This window comes from Cricetulus griseus, chromosome 3 (assembly GCF_003668045.3).
Source record: "Cricetulus griseus strain 17A/GY chromosome 3, alternate assembly CriGri-PICRH-1.0, whole genome shotgun sequence".
Taxonomy (NCBI): domain Eukaryota; kingdom Metazoa; phylum Chordata; class Mammalia; order Rodentia; family Cricetidae; genus Cricetulus; species Cricetulus griseus.
The window spans coordinates 35,783,952-35,803,958 of record NC_048596.1 but is presented as its reverse complement, the minus strand read 5'-3'; the positions used below and the strand labels follow the sequence as shown (position 1 = coordinate 35,803,958).

General features: G+C 44.9%; 1 protein-coding gene across 1 annotated transcript in view; it reads left to right on the top strand.

Moving 5' to 3' along the window:
* Positions 1 to 286: 286 nt before the first annotated feature.
* The window catches only part of Dmrt1 (doublesex and mab-3 related transcription factor 1), a 103,738-nt gene continuing 84,017 nt past the window's right edge, over positions 287 to 20,007 (top strand). Inside the window, exons 1-2 of the mRNA XM_027406484.1 lie at positions 287 to 634; positions 4,339 to 4,522. Coding sequence (XP_027262285.1) covers positions 287 to 634; positions 4,339 to 4,522 — 532 coding nt within the window. The remainder of the gene's footprint in view (positions 635 to 4,338; positions 4,523 to 20,007) is intronic.

Sequence of the window (20,007 nt, the reverse complement as noted above, 5' to 3'; positions counted from 1 at the left end):
GCTTGCACACAGAAGCGCAGTGGATGGAGTTGGGGGACAGTGGGCGTGGCCACGCCGAGTAGCGCCCTCTCCCGCCCACGCAATCCTCGGAAGGTTCTGAAAAGTATCCAAGAGTCCTGCGCGAGGCGCGCCAAAAGAAAAAAAAAAAAAAAGGTACAACCCCCCACCCACTTCTCGAGCTTTTCATTTGGACTGCACGTCGGTCTGCGCTGCACCCGCCTCCTGGACTCCTTCTAGGGCGCTAAGCGGCTTGTTGGGTGGATCCGCGAGCAGGAGACGAAGCTCGATGCCTAACGACGACTCTTTCAGCAAGCCCTCTACACCGACGGAGGCCCCGCACGCTCCGGGGGCTCCGCCGCAGGGCAAAGCCGGCGGCTACAGCAAAGCGGCCGGGGCGATGGCAGGAGCGGCCGGGGGCTCCGGCGCGGGGGGTAGCGGAGGCGCCTCGGGCTCCGGGCCGTCGGGCCTGGGTTCTGGAAGCAAGAAGTCCCCGAGGCTGCCCAAGTGCGCTCGCTGCAGGAACCACGGTTACGCGTCGCCGCTCAAGGGCCACAAGCGCTTCTGCATGTGGCGGGACTGCCAGTGCAAGAAGTGCAGCCTGATTGCCGAGCGACAGCGCGTGATGGCCGCGCAGGTGAGTGCGGGGTCCCGGGAACGGGGGCGCAGCGAAGTCTCGGGGGACTACCGGCGGGCGCGCGTTAGGAGAGGGCCGCGGCTTCCAGACGCCGGGGGTGGGGGATGGTGGAGGGTCGGGGACCCCGCTGACCAGGAAAAAATGGGGGGGGGGTCTCTGTTTGAATCTCGTGGACTCCCGGGGCGATGCCGGGTTCGGGCGCGCAGATACGCACGCTCGCCCTCGGGAACCGAGTGGAATTCTGCTCAGAGTTCCCCCCATCCTGAGCCCCTCTCCAGCTGAATTTCGGGGTTCGCCACGCACTTGTGCACCAGGGTTTCTAAGGGTGCTCTGTGAGCAGAGTTGCTAGGTTCCCTGACTTAGAAGACCCCGAGACCGCGCCATCCGACCAGGGATGTTGGGGCGTCGGTGCGGACTTCCTGAGATCCGGGCATGGCTAGCAGACTGGCGCGGTTTGTTCCACTGCCGGATTTGAACTCCGACTTCAAGCTGGAAGTTGAGGGGTTCGGCCCTCTGGAAGGACTCCCATAGCCCCATCCCCCCTGGGGCCCCTGGCTTGGAGTCCCCAAGAGGCTGCCCCAGTAGGCGGAAAGGGGGCGCCTGGACCAGCTTTCACCCTAGCGGCGCGGGAATGTGCTGCTCCTGGGGCTTTCTGGAAAAGTCCTTGGGGGTGAGAGCGCAGCGTGTTCGCGCCTCTGTTGGCGCACTTTCCGGGTTCGCCCGGCGGACCCAGGCAAGCGCCTCAGCCATTTTGAGCGGTCTGAAAATGCAAATTTGTAGTCCGGACCCAAGTTCGGTCAGTTCAGATTACTTTAAAAATGTTTTACTCATGCTTAAAAAATGAAAAAAAAAATTACAGGTGCAGGGGGAAGATGCCAGTTTGAAGCTCTGTAGATTTTTTTTTTTTAAATAGCTTGAACAGCAGGCTAGTAATTTACCATCATAACGGAAATAGTTAAATGTCGGTAGCCTAAAGGATTTTTAGAAGGCAATAATATACATTCTTTCCCCCCAAATGTTGTTTCATCTTAAAGCAGGTTATTTAAAATGAAAAGATACCAAAGAAATGTTTGCTAAAGAAGAACTACTTACTTTTGGTTAAGAATGTCTTTTGAAAGTGATGCAGATGAGAAGGTTGAACAGGGCTGCACAAACCTTAAAGATTACACCCCACTATGGGCATCATATCTTTAAAAATACGTCTTAAATTACATACACTTTGGCTTCACATTGTGAAGTTAAAAATATTTTTTTTAGTTTCTTAGAAGACATTTTAGCTTAGTCTGTAATGAATTAAAAGAATATGCTCCACATGACATTGAAAGGCATCACAATGAGGTTATAAAACAAATTATGCTTGTAGCTAAAACATGGGTGGATTCTGTGTTCAGTGTGAAGACTATAATTGGAAGGAGTTTCCTCCAAGGAATAAAATATTTATTCTAATTGAGACATTAATTTTGAATCACCTTGGTTAGGGGGCTAATTTTGAGGTTCTTAAAAGCTGACTTCAAAAAAGCAATTCAAAATTTCTTACAGAATGAGTGGGGTATGAGGATTTTTGACACCAGGAATAGGGTGCTGTGCAAGACAGTTCTTAAAAATTCAGATAATTATTGGGTTTTACTCACTTGTAAATAATTTGAAATAGATATTAAACATAAGTTGAAAACAATTGCATCTTTAATCAGCTGCTACCTCCTTCCCTGTCTGAATAAGCATTTCCTAACAGAAAGTTTTTGAAAAAAGATATGGGCTCATTGCATAGCTAAGCTGTGCACTTGGGGTATTCCAGGGTTTCTTGTCCAAGTCATTGCTGTTCTGTTTTTAAGCCTCTTGAATAATGTAAAAAACCAAACAACCCCACAACAAACAAGACAAGCTTATTTAAAGTCTCCCATTCAAAGTTAAAGCTTCCTTTGACTATGAGCAAAATTTCCACATTGATCAGTTAAGTTTGGATGGTAGTTTTAAAATTACGATGATTATAGTTGTGGATTGTAAAAATTGTGGCATGGGGTGCAGGTGTTGAGGGCAGAGGACAGTTTTGTGTAGTTGGGTCCTTCTTCCCTTGAACTTGGGACTGCAGATTGACTACAAGAGCATTTACCCACTGAGTCCTGCCTCTGGCCCAGTTAGGGTGGTTTTTTTTTTTTTTTTTTTCCTTCCTTAAGTTCCATACACTGAGCCTAGTACCAAATACCAGTGAACCAAGTACTACTGAGCTACACTCCCAGCCTGTGGAATTGTGCCTTTGAGTTAGCATTTTGATTTTACCTTTGCTCTTTAGGCCTCTGAGGTCTTGGTACTTTACCTTCTTTTGTTGTATGGTCAATGGTCAGTTTCCAGAGAAAGTCTTTTGTTTTTGCTACATGTGGTAAACAGAGCGCTTCATTTTCTTTAAGCCTTTTTGGGACCCAAATTTAACAAATGTTATTTAAAAGACAAGTTGAATAAGGACCACACAGAGTTCAGTAAATGCATGTTGGGTTCTTTCTCCAGTTCTAGTTCACCTTCCTGCCGGAATCTCCTACCCCAGGGACTTCAAGCACCAGATTCCAGCCTCCTTCTCCCCTAGCTTTAACTCTGCCTTGGGAAACAGGGCTCTTCTAGGGTCCCTGAGCAGTCCCTGGCTTTCCTGTCCACTCTGCTTCTTCCAGATTGTTCTGCCCTTCCCCTGGCATTTACAAACCCTGCTCACCCCTTCTTGACAGCTCTGCTAGAATCCTTGTGGGATGCTTACACTTGAAAGGCATTTTTGTTTCTTTTTGGAGGTAGGGTCTTGCTGTGTAGCCCAGACTTGCCTCAAACTCTTGATCCTCCTGCATCAACCTTCTAAATGCTGAGATTACTGGCATATGTTGGGATTACTGGCACAATACTTACCTACATTTTAAAGATATTTTAGTTGGATTTTTTTTTTCTGTAGGCTTGCTGTGTATGTCTCACGGTGTCTAGCACATTTTTGTATTGACTTTGCATGCTTGTTCGCTTCCCTCCATTTTCTCCTAAGTGGTGAGGAACGTGCGTCTAAGCTGACCTCACTGCCTCATATTCTCAGTACAGTGGCCTTTTATGTCCATGTCAAATGAAGGAGTGATCGGTCTAATTCTCCTTTCTAACCCATCAGAGCCTTTTCTTGGTATTGAGTCCATTTTTCGGTTTTTCCAGCTCAGCATATTTTAGTTACCTACTGTCTTAGTTAGGGTTTATATGGCTGCAATGAAACACCACAACCAAAAAGCAACTTGAGGAGGAAAGGGTTTATTTGGCTTACACTCTCACATTGGCATTCACCATTGAAGGAAGGCAGGACAGGAACTCAAACAGGGCAGAAACCTGGAGGCAGGAGCTGATGCAGAGGCCATGGAGGGATTCTGCTTACTGGCTTGCTCCTCAGGGCTTGCTCAGCCTGCTTTCTTACAGAACCCAGGGCTTCCTGCTCAGGAGTGGTCCCATTCACAATGGACTGGGCCTCCCACATCAATCACTAATTAAGGAAATACCCCTCGGGCTGGCCTATAGCCCAGTCTTATTGAGACATTTCCTCAGTTGGGGCTCCCTCCTTTCCATTGACTCCAGCTTGTGCCAGCACACCAAGAAGTCAGGTCAGTGGAGAAGGCAGAATGCTGAGAACCACAGTAGTTTAGCAGAAATGTGCAGCTCAGTATGCTGGAGGGTCACTCACTGCCCTGTGCTTCCAGGTGGCCCTGAGAAGACAGCAGGCCCAGGAAGAGGAACTGGGCATCAGCCACCCAATCCCACTGCCCAGTGCCGCTGAGCTGCTTGTCAAGAGAGAGAATAATGCCAGCAACCCATGCCTGATGGCTGAGACCAGCAGCTCCGCCCAGCCTCCACCGGCCACTACCCCCACCTCTGCTGCTTCAGGTAACTAGGGGCTTGGGTTTCCATGGGACTTACATAAGGGAAGAAGGAAGGCAGCAACCAAGTAAACCGTTTCAGGACCCTCCTGAGCTCCCCATCACATTGTCTGCTTCTGTACTTTGCCTTTGGCTGCTTCCCAAGATGCCCATGGCTCCTAGAAGCAAAGTGTAAGCATCTTTGACTTGGTGTCCATCAACATCAAGAGTTGTAATCACAGAACATCTGAGAGAAGTGAGACTATTTATGTATCATCTCTGCCCACTGTGGGGGTCCTCCTGGGTGGGACCTCTGAGTCCTTGTTTCCTCTAGCATGGACTACATCCCATAGGGATGAAAAGGCAAATTCTAGATTTTACAGTTGAGTAGAGAGAGGGAACACAGGAGGCATGTTCTCCTTGTGTGACCAGTGCCTTCCAGGGGCTGTGTGAGCCACTGTGAGGTAGGGATAGTAATTCTTTGTAATGCGCTTGACAGTTGAGGTAGGAGTTAGTTGACAGGGCAAATTGATTGAACTAGGAAGTCCAAATCAGTCCATGTGCCTTCAGAGTTCAGTGTTCTCACTCAACCCCAGAAAACCCAGAAAACCCCAGAAAACCCCAGAGTGAGCGCACACTATCTGCTGTGGACGCCTCCAGCCACGTGTGGTTTAAAACTGTTTAATTGAAATACAATGAGAAAACTTTGTTTCTCTAATGCACTGGCCACAATTTAAGTCCCCAGTAGCCACAGATGGCCCAGGACTACCACAAAGAATAATGTATTTCTGTCCTCCAAAGAGTTGATAGTGGGGTTTGAAGAGCACTTGCTGCTCTTCCAGAGGACTCAAGGTCAGTTCTCAGCCAGCTCACCACTACCTGTAGCCCCAGCTCTGGAAGATCCAATGTCCCTTTCTGGTGTCCATGGGCCCCTACACATATGGCATTCACACACACACACACACACACACACACACACACACACACACACACACACACACACAGACACACTTCTCACTCACTCACCTAATAAACAAAAACCAAATCATAAAAAGTCGATGGTGGTTTGGAATACAGGGATACTTAAGAAACCTGCTAGTGTTTGAGTTCTGAACTTTCTGGCAATTAAATAAGTGCCCCATATCTGTGGGGCATAGGTTTCAAAACCCAGATGAGTGCTTGGATGAAGACAGTACAGTACCGCACATACAGGCACATGTGTACACGCATACAGACAAGGCATACAAGCACATACAAATATACATACAAATACATAGACATACAAACAAACCTATAGGTACACATGTAAAGACATACATGTACGAATACACACAAATATACACATGTACACACATACAGACACAAATACATACACATATAAGCAAATAAACAATACACAATTGTATGCCATATATACAGAAAGAGACTCATATACCCATATACTCATTCATACACACGTCCAGATATACAGTACAAATACACATTCACACACACATGCAGATACACAACACATATACACACTCACACATTCAGACATACTTTGAGATACAGATACACCTACACACATGCATACACATAAACATAATCGCACAGGTGCACACACACACATATTTACACATGCTCATTCATAGACACATGCACATACATTTGCACACATAAACACACACTATGCTTTCCTGTATCTACATACCTGTGACAGAGTTAGATTTGTCAATTAGGTATAGTAGGATATTAGTATCAGCTAATAACTGGGGTAATTATAACAACATATTTATAATAAAATTATTTCAGATTCATGGGTTATTTATTTTTGCAATTTTCCACTTAATACTTTTGGACCATTCTTGATCTCAGGTAAGTGAAACCCCAGCAAAGGAAACTAGGTAAGAGAAAGCCACTGTGCATACTGAGAGTCACAGAATATCTCTAGGGTCTGCTGTGGCTCGTGAAACCAACCTTGCATTGTGTACCATCTTAATCAAGTCTTCATGAGTCACCGGGATGACATTCTCAGCCCTGTGTAAGTAGCTGTACAACTTAAGACAAGTTGCTCAGGTACTCTGGGCTTCTTGTTTCCCCCTCTCAAAAAGTGAGAGGGTTCCTGGAGGGGAGAGGCAATGTTTTCCCATGAATCTTGGCTGTAAAGGATAAGGTAAGCGTGCCTCCAAGAAGCAGGTATGTGTGACTGTATTTCTTTCATTGTAGATTGTTGAATTAACAAAGGCACACTTTACCAATGCCCCTAATGTATGGCGATGGGACTACATCCCAAGCAATGAAGGGCATAGAAGGTACACTGATACATTTATCCCCCAGCTACTGAGGCTACAGTTTAGATTGGGTGCTGACTGCGAGCTGGGAGGTGAGGCTCTGCTTCTTCTAGAGTTATGGGATAATTACCCTGCATGTAATTAGCCTAGGAGAAGACAGTCTGACATCTGATTTCTTTAGGAAGAGTATTGTTTTCTGCCAGTTTTGGCGCCAGTATTAAAAAAATAAATAAAAAGGCACAAACACAGTACTTTCTGTTTCTCGTTGGATTCGATGCTCACAGTACATACATAGAATAGTCTCCAAACTTGACTCTTCATAGGACCAGGGAAGTTCTGGCAGGGGATGTTCAAGGGGTGCTGGTAGTTACTGAAAGGAGCCACAGGTGAGCAGAAGAGGGATCAGGGTCAAGGAGGATCCCAACCCCATTTCCTGTTTTGCCCCAGGAGCTCACAAACCTCTTGGCATCTTGAAGCATAGGGAAGGGGGTGTTTGGGCCAGTCTGTGTTGTGCTTATTTACTGGGGACCAAGTGGGAGCCAGGCTTGGCCTGGAGGCTCACTCTGCCTTCCGGAGGAGACAGGTTCCCCACCAGCCAGTTCAGCTCTGCCGAGCTTCAGTGGCCTCCTTCACAGAACTGATCTGTGAGACATCTGCCCTGCAGCTGCTAACTTCTGGACCAGGTCAGGGGATGAGCATCAGGGAGATGGAGATGGGATTAGAATTAAACTACTGCATCTAGAGGGAGGAGAGACAGTAATTAGGCAGCACATGGAAGCCAAGTTCTTAGGTAGCTTGCTACTAGCAAACACATATCATATATTATAGAGATTCATGTGAAATAACACTTAGCTCAGGCAGGCAAGTGGTAGATAGTGAGTGGTCTAGTGAGATGGCTTTAATGGTTAAAATGGCTTGTCATGCAAGCCTGATGACTCGAGTCCTAGAACCCATAGTGGAAGGAGAGAATTAATACTCTCTAACTCCACACATGACTTGTATCATGCATTCGAGAGCAGGCCCATACACACACACACACACCCACACACACACACACACACACACACACACACTTAAATTGGACACAATTTAAATGCTAAATAGTTATAGAGTGTAAAGCACTCGGAGGCAGGGAGAGGGCACAGTGGGTAAAGTACTTGCTGTGTAACCATGAGGACCTGGGTTCAGATCCCCAGCACCCGTGGAAAAGTCCTATGTGTTAGTGTGTGTGTAACCCAGTGCGGTGGAGAGAGCAGAGATGGGTGGATCACTGGAGCTTCCTGGTCAAGTTCCAAGTTCAGTAAGAGACCCCCTCTCAAAAAAAAAAAAAAAGAAAAGAAAAGAAAAGAAAGGTGAAGCACAGAGGCTGGAGAGATGGCTCAGTGGTTAGGAGTACTTGCTGGTCTTACAGAAGATGAGGGTTCAGTTTCCACTACCCTCATGGTGGCTCCCAACCCTCTGTACTTCACTGCCAGAGGATGTGATACCCACTTCTGACCTCTGTAGGCACTAGAGATAACACATGGTGTACATACATACCTGTAAGGAAAACACCCATACACATAAAAACACTCAGATGGTGCACATACATACATACATACATACATACATACATACATACATACATACATGCAAAAACATGTGTAAATGTAAAAATAAATCTTGCAAAAATAAAATGGAGAATGACAAAGGAAGACACCTGACACCAGCCTCTGGTGTGCGCGCGCGTGTGTGCGTTCGCGCGCGCGCGCGCGCGCACACACACACACACACACACACACACACACACACACACGTCTTTAGTGAAAGACCTTTGTTCTTTGAGTCCAGCCTGAAGTCCCTATGCATCATTTCAGTAAAACTTGCTGCATGTAAAAGTTTCTTACCCTTATTGTATACACGAGTATAATGCTTATACACAGCCTTTTCACTTAATACAGCTTGGAATTCTTAAAGATTTGTTTTTAATTACGTATATGCATATATATACACATACATACATATACACATAATGTATACACACATATGGATGGGGGCTGCACATGAGTGCAGAAACCCATGGAGGTATGAAAGCATCAGCTCCCACCCCCTCACACACACCCTCCCTCCGCCCCCAGAGGTGGAGTCACAGGCAGTTGTGAGCTGCCTGGTGTGGGAACTAAACTCTGACCCTCCCTTTGCAAGAGCATATGTACTCTTAATCACTGAGCCATCCCTCCAGCCCAGCTTGGAATTCTTAATGGCTTAGAGTTTCTTTATACAGATATGGGAAGACAGAGTTGGAAGTGACTTAGTAACCAACAAAAGGGGTAGGCATGGTGCTGGCATAGTAAAATCTGCCAGCCTGGCTCCCTAGGGACTTGGAAGTAAACTCTCGCTGTCTTTTCATGACTTCTCACTTGGTAAAATGAAAGGGACTTTTTTTTTTTTTGTCCTTGAATCTCAGTTATCTTCTTTTGGCTCCTTAAAATGCCAAATGTGAGTAAGAGAATTATTGTCGAGACTATTAACTGAGTTGTAAAGGATACTTCAAAGGAAATTGGTTCACCAGGCTGAGCTCTGAGGAACTGAGGCCTACAGACAGGACGGGACATGCACCGGGAGATGATCTCTGCACTTAGTCAGGGACTGGCTAACACAAACCACAGGCTGGTTGGGACCGACCTCAAGTAATGGCTATGAGTGTCTTGCTATTTTGGGTGGGGATTAGCATAAAAATAGCCTTTTGAATAAATTCCCTGTTCATTATTGGTTCTTATGCCAGCAGGTACACCACAGATTAGCAAACAGCTCCTTCCCACTTTGGGGGGCACCTAGGGAAAGAACATTTTAGGGGGTGCCACAAAGGACTTAAAATAGCAGTTCCAGCAGTTTTTCCCTATTTCATCTTTTGGATTTTAGAATAAATTGAAGTTTTTCCTAAGTTTTTAGCTAGTGTTTCTCACCGGTGTCCGTGGATACTGTTTTACCAGTGCCTTTCCCTGAGGCCTGCACAGCTCTCCTTCTGTGTCCAGGAATACTGTTTACCCGTGACATTCCCTGAGGCCTGCACAGCTCTGCTCCTCTCCTTTACTGCACAGCTGTCAGATGAAGGGTTGCATTGTAGAGCACTGGGTTTTGCATGCATGGCCTTTGTGAGGACCTGAATGTTATCTCTCCTGGGCTCTCCCTTCAGGAGCACCCTGGACTTCCATCCACACACATATCCATCCTCCCCCAGATCAAGCCCCGCCCTACTGTCTGGGGCTCTCTCAGGCAACTCCTGCTTGTGTGGAGCCCAGTGGCCTGGATTCACTCCCCTTTCCCAGTTGGGTCCCCTGGGTCTGTGTCTAACTGTAGGAAGGCCCCTTCTGCACTTCTCTTCAGTAACTGGCTTGGAGAGCACACAGCAGATCTGAACTGTAGCCCTGTGAATATGAAGTGATCCGCACACTTTTTTTTTTTTTTTTTTCAGAAAGGGCTCATGATTTAGCAAGTTAGGACAACGGATTGTTTACATTTTTCTTTCTTTAGAAAAATAGGCTTTATTTCTTAAAGGGTAGATTTAGGTTTGCCCCAAAATGGAGAGGCTAGCATAGGGATCTTCATATATCTTTGGCCCTTCACAGGCGTAGGTTTCTCCATTATAGCTAAATCCCCTGTCAAAGTAGTGGGTTTGTTAATGAGCCTGTACCATGACATCCCCATCACCCAGGATCCATGGTACACGCTCAGATCCACTCATGGTGCCATGCATTCTTTGGATTCCAACAGATAGATGTGTATCCACCACTGCACCATTTTACATGGTTTATTTTCATTGTTAACCTTCTCTCCTGGGTTATAGAAATTGAAAATAACATTTCATTTTTTTTAAATCTGCAGTTTTTTTTTTTTTTTAACTTTGTAAGGAAGGAAGCATTTCATTCAGATGGCTGTAAAAGCAACTCAAACAACCTGGATAGGGAGCTCATCTGTAAAGACTGGAGATTTGGATAAGATGAGCGTAATATGATGTAGAATGGGACACGTTAAGTAGTTAAAGGCGTTCAGATAAAAACACTCTCAAATTTTACTTTCAGAGTCAAAAAGGCCGGCGTTGGTGGCACACGCCTTTAATCCCAGCACTTGGGAGGCAGAGGCAGGCGGATCTCTGTGAGTTCGAGGCCAGCATTGTCTCCAGAGTGTGCGCCAGGATAGGCTCCAAAGCTACACAGAGAAACCCTGTCTCGAAAAACAAAACAAAAGCAAACAAACAAACAGTCAAAAATGTTTTCAAACAAAAGTTAAATGAGCTCAGTGATTGGGAGGCTGAATTGGAAGAAAACACTGGGTGGTGGTGTCCATCCCATGTCCTGTTGCTGTGAACAGGCTCAGTGGCGTTTGTTTTGGGCCAGACTGCTTCTGTGTCACATCCGACAAGTGTATTGCCCGTCTGGGAATTCTCTGGGTAGTATTTTAGTGCAGTTAGAACTATAACCTACAGAGATGGTAGCCTGTCATTCTGATTTTGCCTGGAAAGGATGTTTAAACTCATGAAACAGGTAAATACAGAATTTAAGGTCACAAGTAAATTTTATGACAGCATATAAAGCACATAAGAATTTTAACTGGTTCACACCTGCCTGTGGAAAACAAAGCCTAAGGGCACGGATTGCATCGACTCATTTTATCCTTCCCTGCATGGGACAGTATCAGGCTTTATGGTCAACCATCAGTAAGCCTTTTCAGAATGAATCAGTAAGTGGTGGTGAAGTTGTTTTAAATCATGAGTGAGCATGGACTCACCTATAGGCATGAGGGTAAAAATACTGATTTCCATATTAAACTCCTTAGAAAAAATTTGTTAAATGGTTGGAAATTTAGGGCTGGTGAGATAGCTTAGCAAGTAAAGGCAGTTTGCTGCCAGGCCTAATGACATGAGTTCAATCCCCAGAACCCATATGGGTGAAAGTGTGCGATTGTGCGTGTGTGTGCATGTGTGCGTGCGTGCGAGCATGTGCACTGGCACTCAGTTCGTGCACCTATGTGTGGAGGCCAGAGGTCTACATCAGGTGTCTTCCGCAGTCACTTTCCACCTTATGCTTTGGGACAGGGTCTCTTTACTGAACTTGAAGACCTGAAGCTTACCATTTGGCTAGATTGTCTGGTGAGAGAGCCCAGGGATCTGCCTCTTCCACCTGCCCCCAGCACTGGGTTTACAGATGTGCACCGCCACGCTCATCCTCTACATGGTTGCTGATGCTGTGAACTCAGATGCTCAGGCTTTCACAACAAACACGTTACCAATTTCTAGTCTCATTTCTGTTGCAGTGATCAAAAAAAAAAAAAAAAAAAAAAGTACCCTGACAAAAAACAACTTAAGGGAGAAAGGGTTTTTGTTTTAGCTCATAATTCCAGCTGTAGCCCATTTGTGCAAGGAAGTCACAGCATCAAGAGCTTGAGACAGATGGCTGCATCAGACCCCCAGCCAAGAACAGAGGGAACAAATGTACGAGTGCTCACTTGCTTGCACTCAGCTTAATTTCCCTACTCCCTTTGCCCATCTCTCTACGCTTATGCAGTTCAGGACTCCTTGCCTAGGGAATGGCGCTGCCCACACTGGACTGGGTTATCCCACATGGGTTAACTTAAATAATACCACTGGCCATTTTAGACAATCCTTCATTGAAACTTTTCCCAGGCAGTTCTAAGTTTGTCAAGGTGACAATGGAAGCTAAATGTCACATCAGCTGAGCTATCTTTCTAGCCCCTGATATTAATTTCTTAATAGAGTAAGAAAAAAAAGTCCTGTGCTATATAATTCACCCATTTAAAGCATAAACTACATATTTTTAATAAACTAAGGGGGTTGTGAAATGAACTATCTAATTGGGTTGCTCCCCATCTCTTCCCTTCTCCAGTTTCTGGGTATCCACTAACTTGTTTTTGTCTCCACAGATTGGCTTATTTTGGACATTTCATATACTGTCATGAAATAAGAAGTGTGACTTTTTGTGTTTGTCTTTTCCCACATGTATGCCTGGTACTTACAAGGCTCATCCATGTTGCAGCATGGATTTATTCTTACTCCTCTTCCTTTAACTAGTATTTGATATCACACTGTACAGGTATTACCCACATTTTGTTTTTCTGCGTATCAGTTCATGGACATCTGGACTGCTTACACACTTTTTAACAATTAAGAGCAATGCTGCGATAAGTATTTAGGTTCACAAGTTCTGTTTAAATGTGAGTCTCATTCTCTTTGTTGTACATTAAGGAGTAGGTTGCTGAGCCTTATGGTAACTCTGTGCTTGACATTTTGAGGTCTTGCTAGGCTTTCCTGTGGAGGTGCCCTATTATTTCCCCACCAGCAATGTATGAAGAAAATTCAAACTTCAATCTTTTTTTAAATAAAGAGGTAAACTAGGTGTACTGGCATAGGCCTACAATTTTGAAGCTGTCTGATGGACTGAGGGGCTGGTGAGGGATGATCGGGTGTTCTAGGCCAGCACTGCTAATTTAGCAAACTCCTGTTTGCAGAAAGGGACTGAGGCTGTAGCTCAGTTGGGGGGGGGGCAGGTACATCTACAAGGCCTTGGGTTTGGTTTTTCAGTCTGATGAAATAATGAAAATTATAATACTAAAGCGAAGAGATACAATGACTTTCTTATGGCAGACATGGCAGGTGCTAAAACCCAGCCTGTGTCTCTGAGAACCTGAGAGTTGGTGAAATGGACAGCTGTCCTTCATGTTATCTTTGGAAGAGGTTAGATCACAAGGACCCAGGATTTCCTGTCAGTGTTGGAGAAGTTTCTTTGGATGATGACACTAGGTACTATGCTCAGGTGGTATAGTCTTGTCGTTCTTGCGACAGGAAACCTGTGCAATCCCAGAGGCTGCTCCTCTGTCATCAGTGTCCCTCCCCCGTCCCTGGAGTCTTTGGACCACATACTTATGTTAGCCCTAGCTGAAGGCTCCTGCTCGCCCTGTCAACTTGATGATTCTCTTCTGGTCTCGTGAATGCCTCTTTGTCCTGCTTTTATTAACTAACTTAAAAAAAAAACTTTCTTTTATCACAAACTACACTGCAATTTAAGCTGTGATACTGTAATTAATTTTGATTTTTGTGTGTGTATGTGCCATGAGTCATGGTTTGCATATCCTGGTGTGTGTCAGAGGACAACTTTGGGTGCTGGTTCTCATCTTCCATCGTGTTTGAGTCAGGGCTTTTTGTTTGTCCCTGTATAGGCCAGGCTAGCTGGCCCTTTGAGCTCCCAAGGACTCTTCTGCCTTCCTTCCCTGTCATACTATGGGAACACGGGGATTACACATGTTGCTGCTGTGCCCAGTTTTATGTGTGTTCTGGGGATCCGAACCCAGGTCTTCACAGTTATGCAACAAGGACTTTATCCACTGAGCTGTCTCTCCAGTCCCATATTAACTCTTTTTTTATGCATTCAGCCATCACCACCGTCCATCTTCAGGACTTCCCACACTGAAATTTTGTTCTCATTAGACAGCAGCATCTGCTCCTCTCGTCTTTGGGAAGCCCCCTGGACCAGCTCTGCTTTCTTCCCAGCATCACAGACTTTGAAACCACCTGTAAACCGTGTGTGTTAAAACACCTTTAATCCCTTCCAGCATCCATCTTTGTTTTCTTCCCAGTGTCATTGTACTGTGTCATTGCCTTTTCTTTTTTCTCTCTGGGTCTGTTCTATTTATGTATTCCTCTGGGGTAAAGGAGACTCAGATCTCTCAAGGAGCAGGTTTGTGAACTCATGCATTGAGAAATGTCATACCTTGGTCAAACGACCTGGATTCTGAGCCTAGGCATGCAGTCAGCCACACATGAAAGAAGGGGAATCTGTGGCCCTCAGTGGCTCTAATTAGTTCTTAATTAGTCTGACACTGTTTTGTGGTTTTCACAAACTAATGGCAAGGGTGTTGCTGCATCTCTGCCTCCATCTGAGCTATCTGCCCTTCACTTGACAAAAAAATTAAATTCACGGGCCGTTTTTGACTCCCTCGTGAAAATTCACATTAATATTGATCGCTGTTGCTGAACAAATTACATTGCAAACCAAGTTGACTCTGGTCTCTTACGCCTGTGGACCGACTTCATAATTGCTAATCTGGTCTTAGTTTACAAGCCCTGAACATGCCTTCCAGAACAAAATGGGAAAGTGACTTTTAAAGTAGACTGTAAATAGCTGGCTTGTTGTCAAAAGAAAATATTGATTCAGTGTTATAGTTATAGCAGATTTTCTGATGTTCTGATAGAACCCTCAAGAGTAGGAATTCTTAGCTATTGCTTTGTCCAGCCAAATGTCAGGTCAGTTCATTGTGCACTAACACGTGACTTTCGGCATTGATTTCCACACTTATTCTCTCTTTTTGTACTTTCCCTTAATTCTGAGCTCACAGTAAGTGTTGGGGCGGGGGAGGGCTATCTCAAATACACAGATGACACTTTAAGTCAGTGGCGTGACCTGTGTTCCCGAAGCACCAGTATTTGCTAATGCAAATACTTTCCTGCTGAGTCTGCCCTCTGTAGACTTCCCTCTTCTTCTTTACCTTCTTCAGGTTTCTTCGTTTTATTTATTTAACAAATGCTCATTGAGCAGGCTGTGTTCTAAGCATGTGATACATAGCTTTGCATGAAACACGTGTCTCATTTTTTTTTTTTAGGGGTAGAGATATTGGATAAATAAGTACATAATCGAGGTATTTTCATGAATGGTTGTTACGAAGAGAACGAAATGGGATGGGTGGGATGGATGGTACCCTAGCTGCTCAGATAGTGTGGTCCAGGCAGAAAAGCCTCTCCGATAAGAATGAGTTTGAGCTAGTTCACGGTGGTAATGAGTTGTTCCAGGCAGGGTCTATGGGAAAGCATTTAAGGTTGAGGGGAGAGCAGGGCGAAACTGCTTACGGCAGGCAGATGGCCAGTGTCTGCAGTGGCTTGAACAGGGTGACATTAGTGGGCCTGCATCACCCTGGGCTGTGTAGGCCAACCGGGGTGCGGTGGGATTTTATTAGATTACCATGGAAAGTTATTGAAGTGTTGAAGCGGTGAGCATGTGGCCTGATTTACTTTCGTCTAATATTTCTGCCGCTGAGTGTGGCTGATAGGGGCCAATGGGATAGGGGTTTATGGGAAGGCTCAATGGAGAGCTGTGTGGACAGGTGGTGGCAGTAGAGACAGAAAGCATGGGACAGAAGGTTGTTTTGGCGGTAAGGTTACCTGTCACTTGGGTAGCTGTGATGGGTGGCACTCCCTCCAGACAGTGGCTGCCATAGCAGCTCTGGAATTAAGCTCTCACGGGGGCTGTACCAGATTGAATGGGGAACAGTTATATTTTAGCTTGGTCAGAGGAATGAAGGGACCTTAAAGGCTGCGTGTAGTGAAACTTTTCTCTCATCCTGGCATTGGCTGCAGCAGGAAGATCCCAAACTGGAGACTAGACATTTTCTTTAAAAAAAAAAAAAAAAGGGTGGGGTAGGGTGGGGTGGGGTGGGGGAATGTATCCTGGAGGAGGGATGAGTCAGTGATGGAAAACATGGACTGTTCGTGTAGAGGGTTGGGGTTCAGTTCCCAGCACCTATGACAGGTGTCTCATCAACCCCCCTGAACACATACACACATAGTTATTTTAAAAAGGGAAACAGTGTCCCCCCTAATCTCAGTCCAGGGAGGATGTTGACTTTGAATGCCAGCAGGGACTCGGTAGACAACATTAAGCAAAGACTTTCGTATGATCCATGGTTTTCTGGGATCTGATTACATGAACCCTCAAGAGTAGAGTGCTTTGCTGGCGACCCCAGATAATGCCAAACAGAAGATGACACACTTGATGTGTGTGGTGCCAGCTTGAAAGGTATAACCACCTCCATCCACCGCTAGAGAGGCAGGAGGCAGTGGAGGCCTGGAGCACCCCCTCAGCTGACGATATGTTTTAAGTGCTATTTGCATTGTTTTTTTAGTGAACCATCCATGCCTGCCCTTTGCCCATTTCTCTTAACGTACTGGAGTTTCCTGCTGGTTATAAAAGTTGACTGTATGTGATAAGAATTGCAGTGTCTCCTACTACTTGGTGTTCTAGACCCTGAAGGCACACTAAGACTGGCCCCATAGAGAATAGAGACAAGAGGAGTCATAGAACTGAGCATTCGGGAGGGCAGGCAAAGGACCAGAAGATGCAGCTTTTTTCTGTTTTTTAAGATTTATTTGTGTGTGTGTGTGTGTGTGTGTGTGTGTGTGTGTGTGTGTGTGTATGTGTGATTTGTGCCTGCCTGCATTATATGTATGTGTGCCATGTGCATGTAGAGTCTGCTGAGGCCAGAAGAGGGTTGTTGCATAGTTGGGAACCACCATGTGGATTCTGGGAATCAAACTTGTCCTCTGCAAGAACAGACAGTGTTCTTAACCACTGAGCAATCTCTCCAGACCACCACTTTCAGTTCTCATTGGGCCATTTTGGCCAGACCAGTGAAAATGGTCCAAACAGGCTATAGCAATGTGTTCCTTTTTTTTTTTTTTAATCCAGCTTCAACTTCTAGTTCAGTTCTAGCCACAGCAGATTAAAAGTTAAAAGTGTCAATCAATGACTGAATCATTTCACAGCCATTTGTTTCTCAACCTCCTAATGTTGCAACCCTTGAATACAGTTCCTCATGTTGTGGTGACCCCAACCATAAAATTATTTTATTGCTACTTCATAACTATAATTTTGCTACTGTTATGAATTACAATGCAAATATCGAAGTTCCAGTGCTACTGTTTGGTATGTAGTAAACTATGGTTACAGCCACATTAAGGAATAAGTAGATGCACAGCTGTGTCCTATTAGCCTAGAGGATTGGATTCACATCCCCCACCCCACATAAAATTCTAGAAGGGTCAAGTCATCTTGAATATTTGTTACCTTTCTTTTGCTGTGATAAAATATACTGACAAAGCAACTTAAGAAAGGAAGGGCTTATTTTGCCTCAGGATGAGGTTGTAGTGAGTGATGGCAGAGAATCTACAACAGCAGGAGCTTTAGGCAGCTGGTCATATTGCATTCACAGTCATGAAGCAGACATCTGTTGAGTGCCTTGCTCAACTTGCTTGCTCCTCTTTATACAGTCCAGGATCCCTGCATAGGGAATAGTGCTACCCACAGTGAGCCTGTCCTCCCATTTCAATTAACCTAATCAATATAATCAGTCATAAGTATGCCCAGAGGCCCATCATCTCCCAGGCGATTCTAGAGCTCCTTGGGTGATGTTAAGATTAACCACTGGACTCTCAAGTACCTTGAATCTTCTCTAGAGAGCTCACAATAACTGATGCTATGCAAATGCTCCATAAATAGCTGTAATAATGGCCTGAGGTGTAGCTTGAGTGCTTGCCTGTTGGCTACAAGGTCTGGGTTCAACCCCAAGTCCTGCAAGAAAGGGTTATTTTTCTATATTGTTAAAGAATAATGACAATAGCCTTGTATATATATAGTCTAGAGGCAGTGATCAGGCCATACCACATAGTCAGTGAAGGAGACACGAAACAAGTAGCCGAGTGTAGGAGAGAGCTAATATCTGCAAAGTGGAGGAAGCCCGGAACACTAATGACTTCATGTGGATTCGGCCTAATTCAAGTTAGACATTTTGGAGATTTGGGTAATTCTGAAAAATAATCTATTTCAGTTGAAGTTGGTTGGCTCAATTGCAGACCCCGAGAAGGGTCTACCTAGTCAGATAAAGGTTAATAGAGACTAACTAGTCATTGAGGTATTTTGAAGTCAATTTTTCATTAATGTGGAGTGCTTGTCATTGGTGTTGCAGTACAATACCAGATACAATGCCAGGCTCCTCTCTGAGAATAGCATATGATAGAAAATGCTTGATCAAAGGCCTTGAAGATTGAAGGTACTTAGGAAAAGAATTGTCTGTTATTTTGATAAATTTTTATCATTGGAAGAATCTGAGAGATGATTCTAACGGCCTTCTTACCTCTCTGGTCGGGAAAGGCCACTTCATTGGTTTGTGTGTTCATTTTTTCACTTGCAAAGTAAATTAAATATGCTCCATGGATTTGTTAGCACACCTATATCTTTTCACGAAATACTTAGGATATGCAATTTTCATCAAATATGATAATAGCTATGAAAAAATGAGTTTTCAGACTAGAAGTATAAAAGCAAGAATTAGAACACACATTTCGGATGAGTTCTTGCTATGGGCAACTGAACAAGCATGATTGTGGTCTACCGTGCAGCCATAAACTGTTTTTTTGTAAAAATTAAGCTGCATGACGGGGCTGGAGAGATGGCTTAGTGGTTAAGGGCATTGACCACTCTTTCAGAGGACCAGGGTTCAACCTCCAGCACCTACATGGTGGCTAACAACCATCTGTAACTCTAGTTCCAAGATGTAGTGCCCTCTTCTGGCATCCACAGGCAGTGCATACCTGTACATAGAATATAAAAACAAGTAAAAAACAAAATTGAAGACATTAAACTGCTTGAGCAGTAACCATTATATTCCCAGATAAGGAATGTAAACACACTAAGTCTCTCCATACTCCATCACATTCAACTGTACTAGAACATTAGGTCCTCACGTTAAAATGTAAGTCAGTAGCTGCTCGTTGGTGGCACACGCCTTTAATCCCAGCACTCGGGAGGCAGAGGCAGGTGGATCTCTGTGAGTTTGAGGCCAGCCTGGTCTTCAGAGCGAGTGCCAGAATAGGCTCCAAAGCTACACAGAGAAACCCTGCCTCGGAAAAAAAAATATAAGTCAGCTTCTCCCTTTTCGAGGTCATGATTTTCTTTTTGTCAATTTCGCTGATAGTGTGTGTAGTATTAGCCATATCTTATCCTTTCTAAAGGTCACAAGGAGTGTTGTACAGCCACACAACTCAGGATTCTGAGGTTTGGGGTTAGCTTCAGCATATTGGGGGAGCACCTCACAACCTTGCTGGCCTCACAGCTGAGATGGAAGGCACACATTAGAACACGCACGAGAGAGTAAGCAGCAGGGCCTCCACACAGGTGTGCTGTGGGCATGGGATAGAGACACTCTCGAGAAGAAAGGAGGAGACCCTGAACTGGGCAGGTCCCAGTGTTTCCTACTGAGAAAGGGGCTGTTTACTTGACAGCCTGGCTGTGAGTTAATTTTGTATAGTGTAAGGAGTTTTCTTTTTATCACTTACAAAACCTGGGTTTGTTTGCAAATAAACAGTGTTAGCTTGTCTTTCCATTAAGGCCAAACAAAGCAAAAGAGGGTCTCATGGATGCTA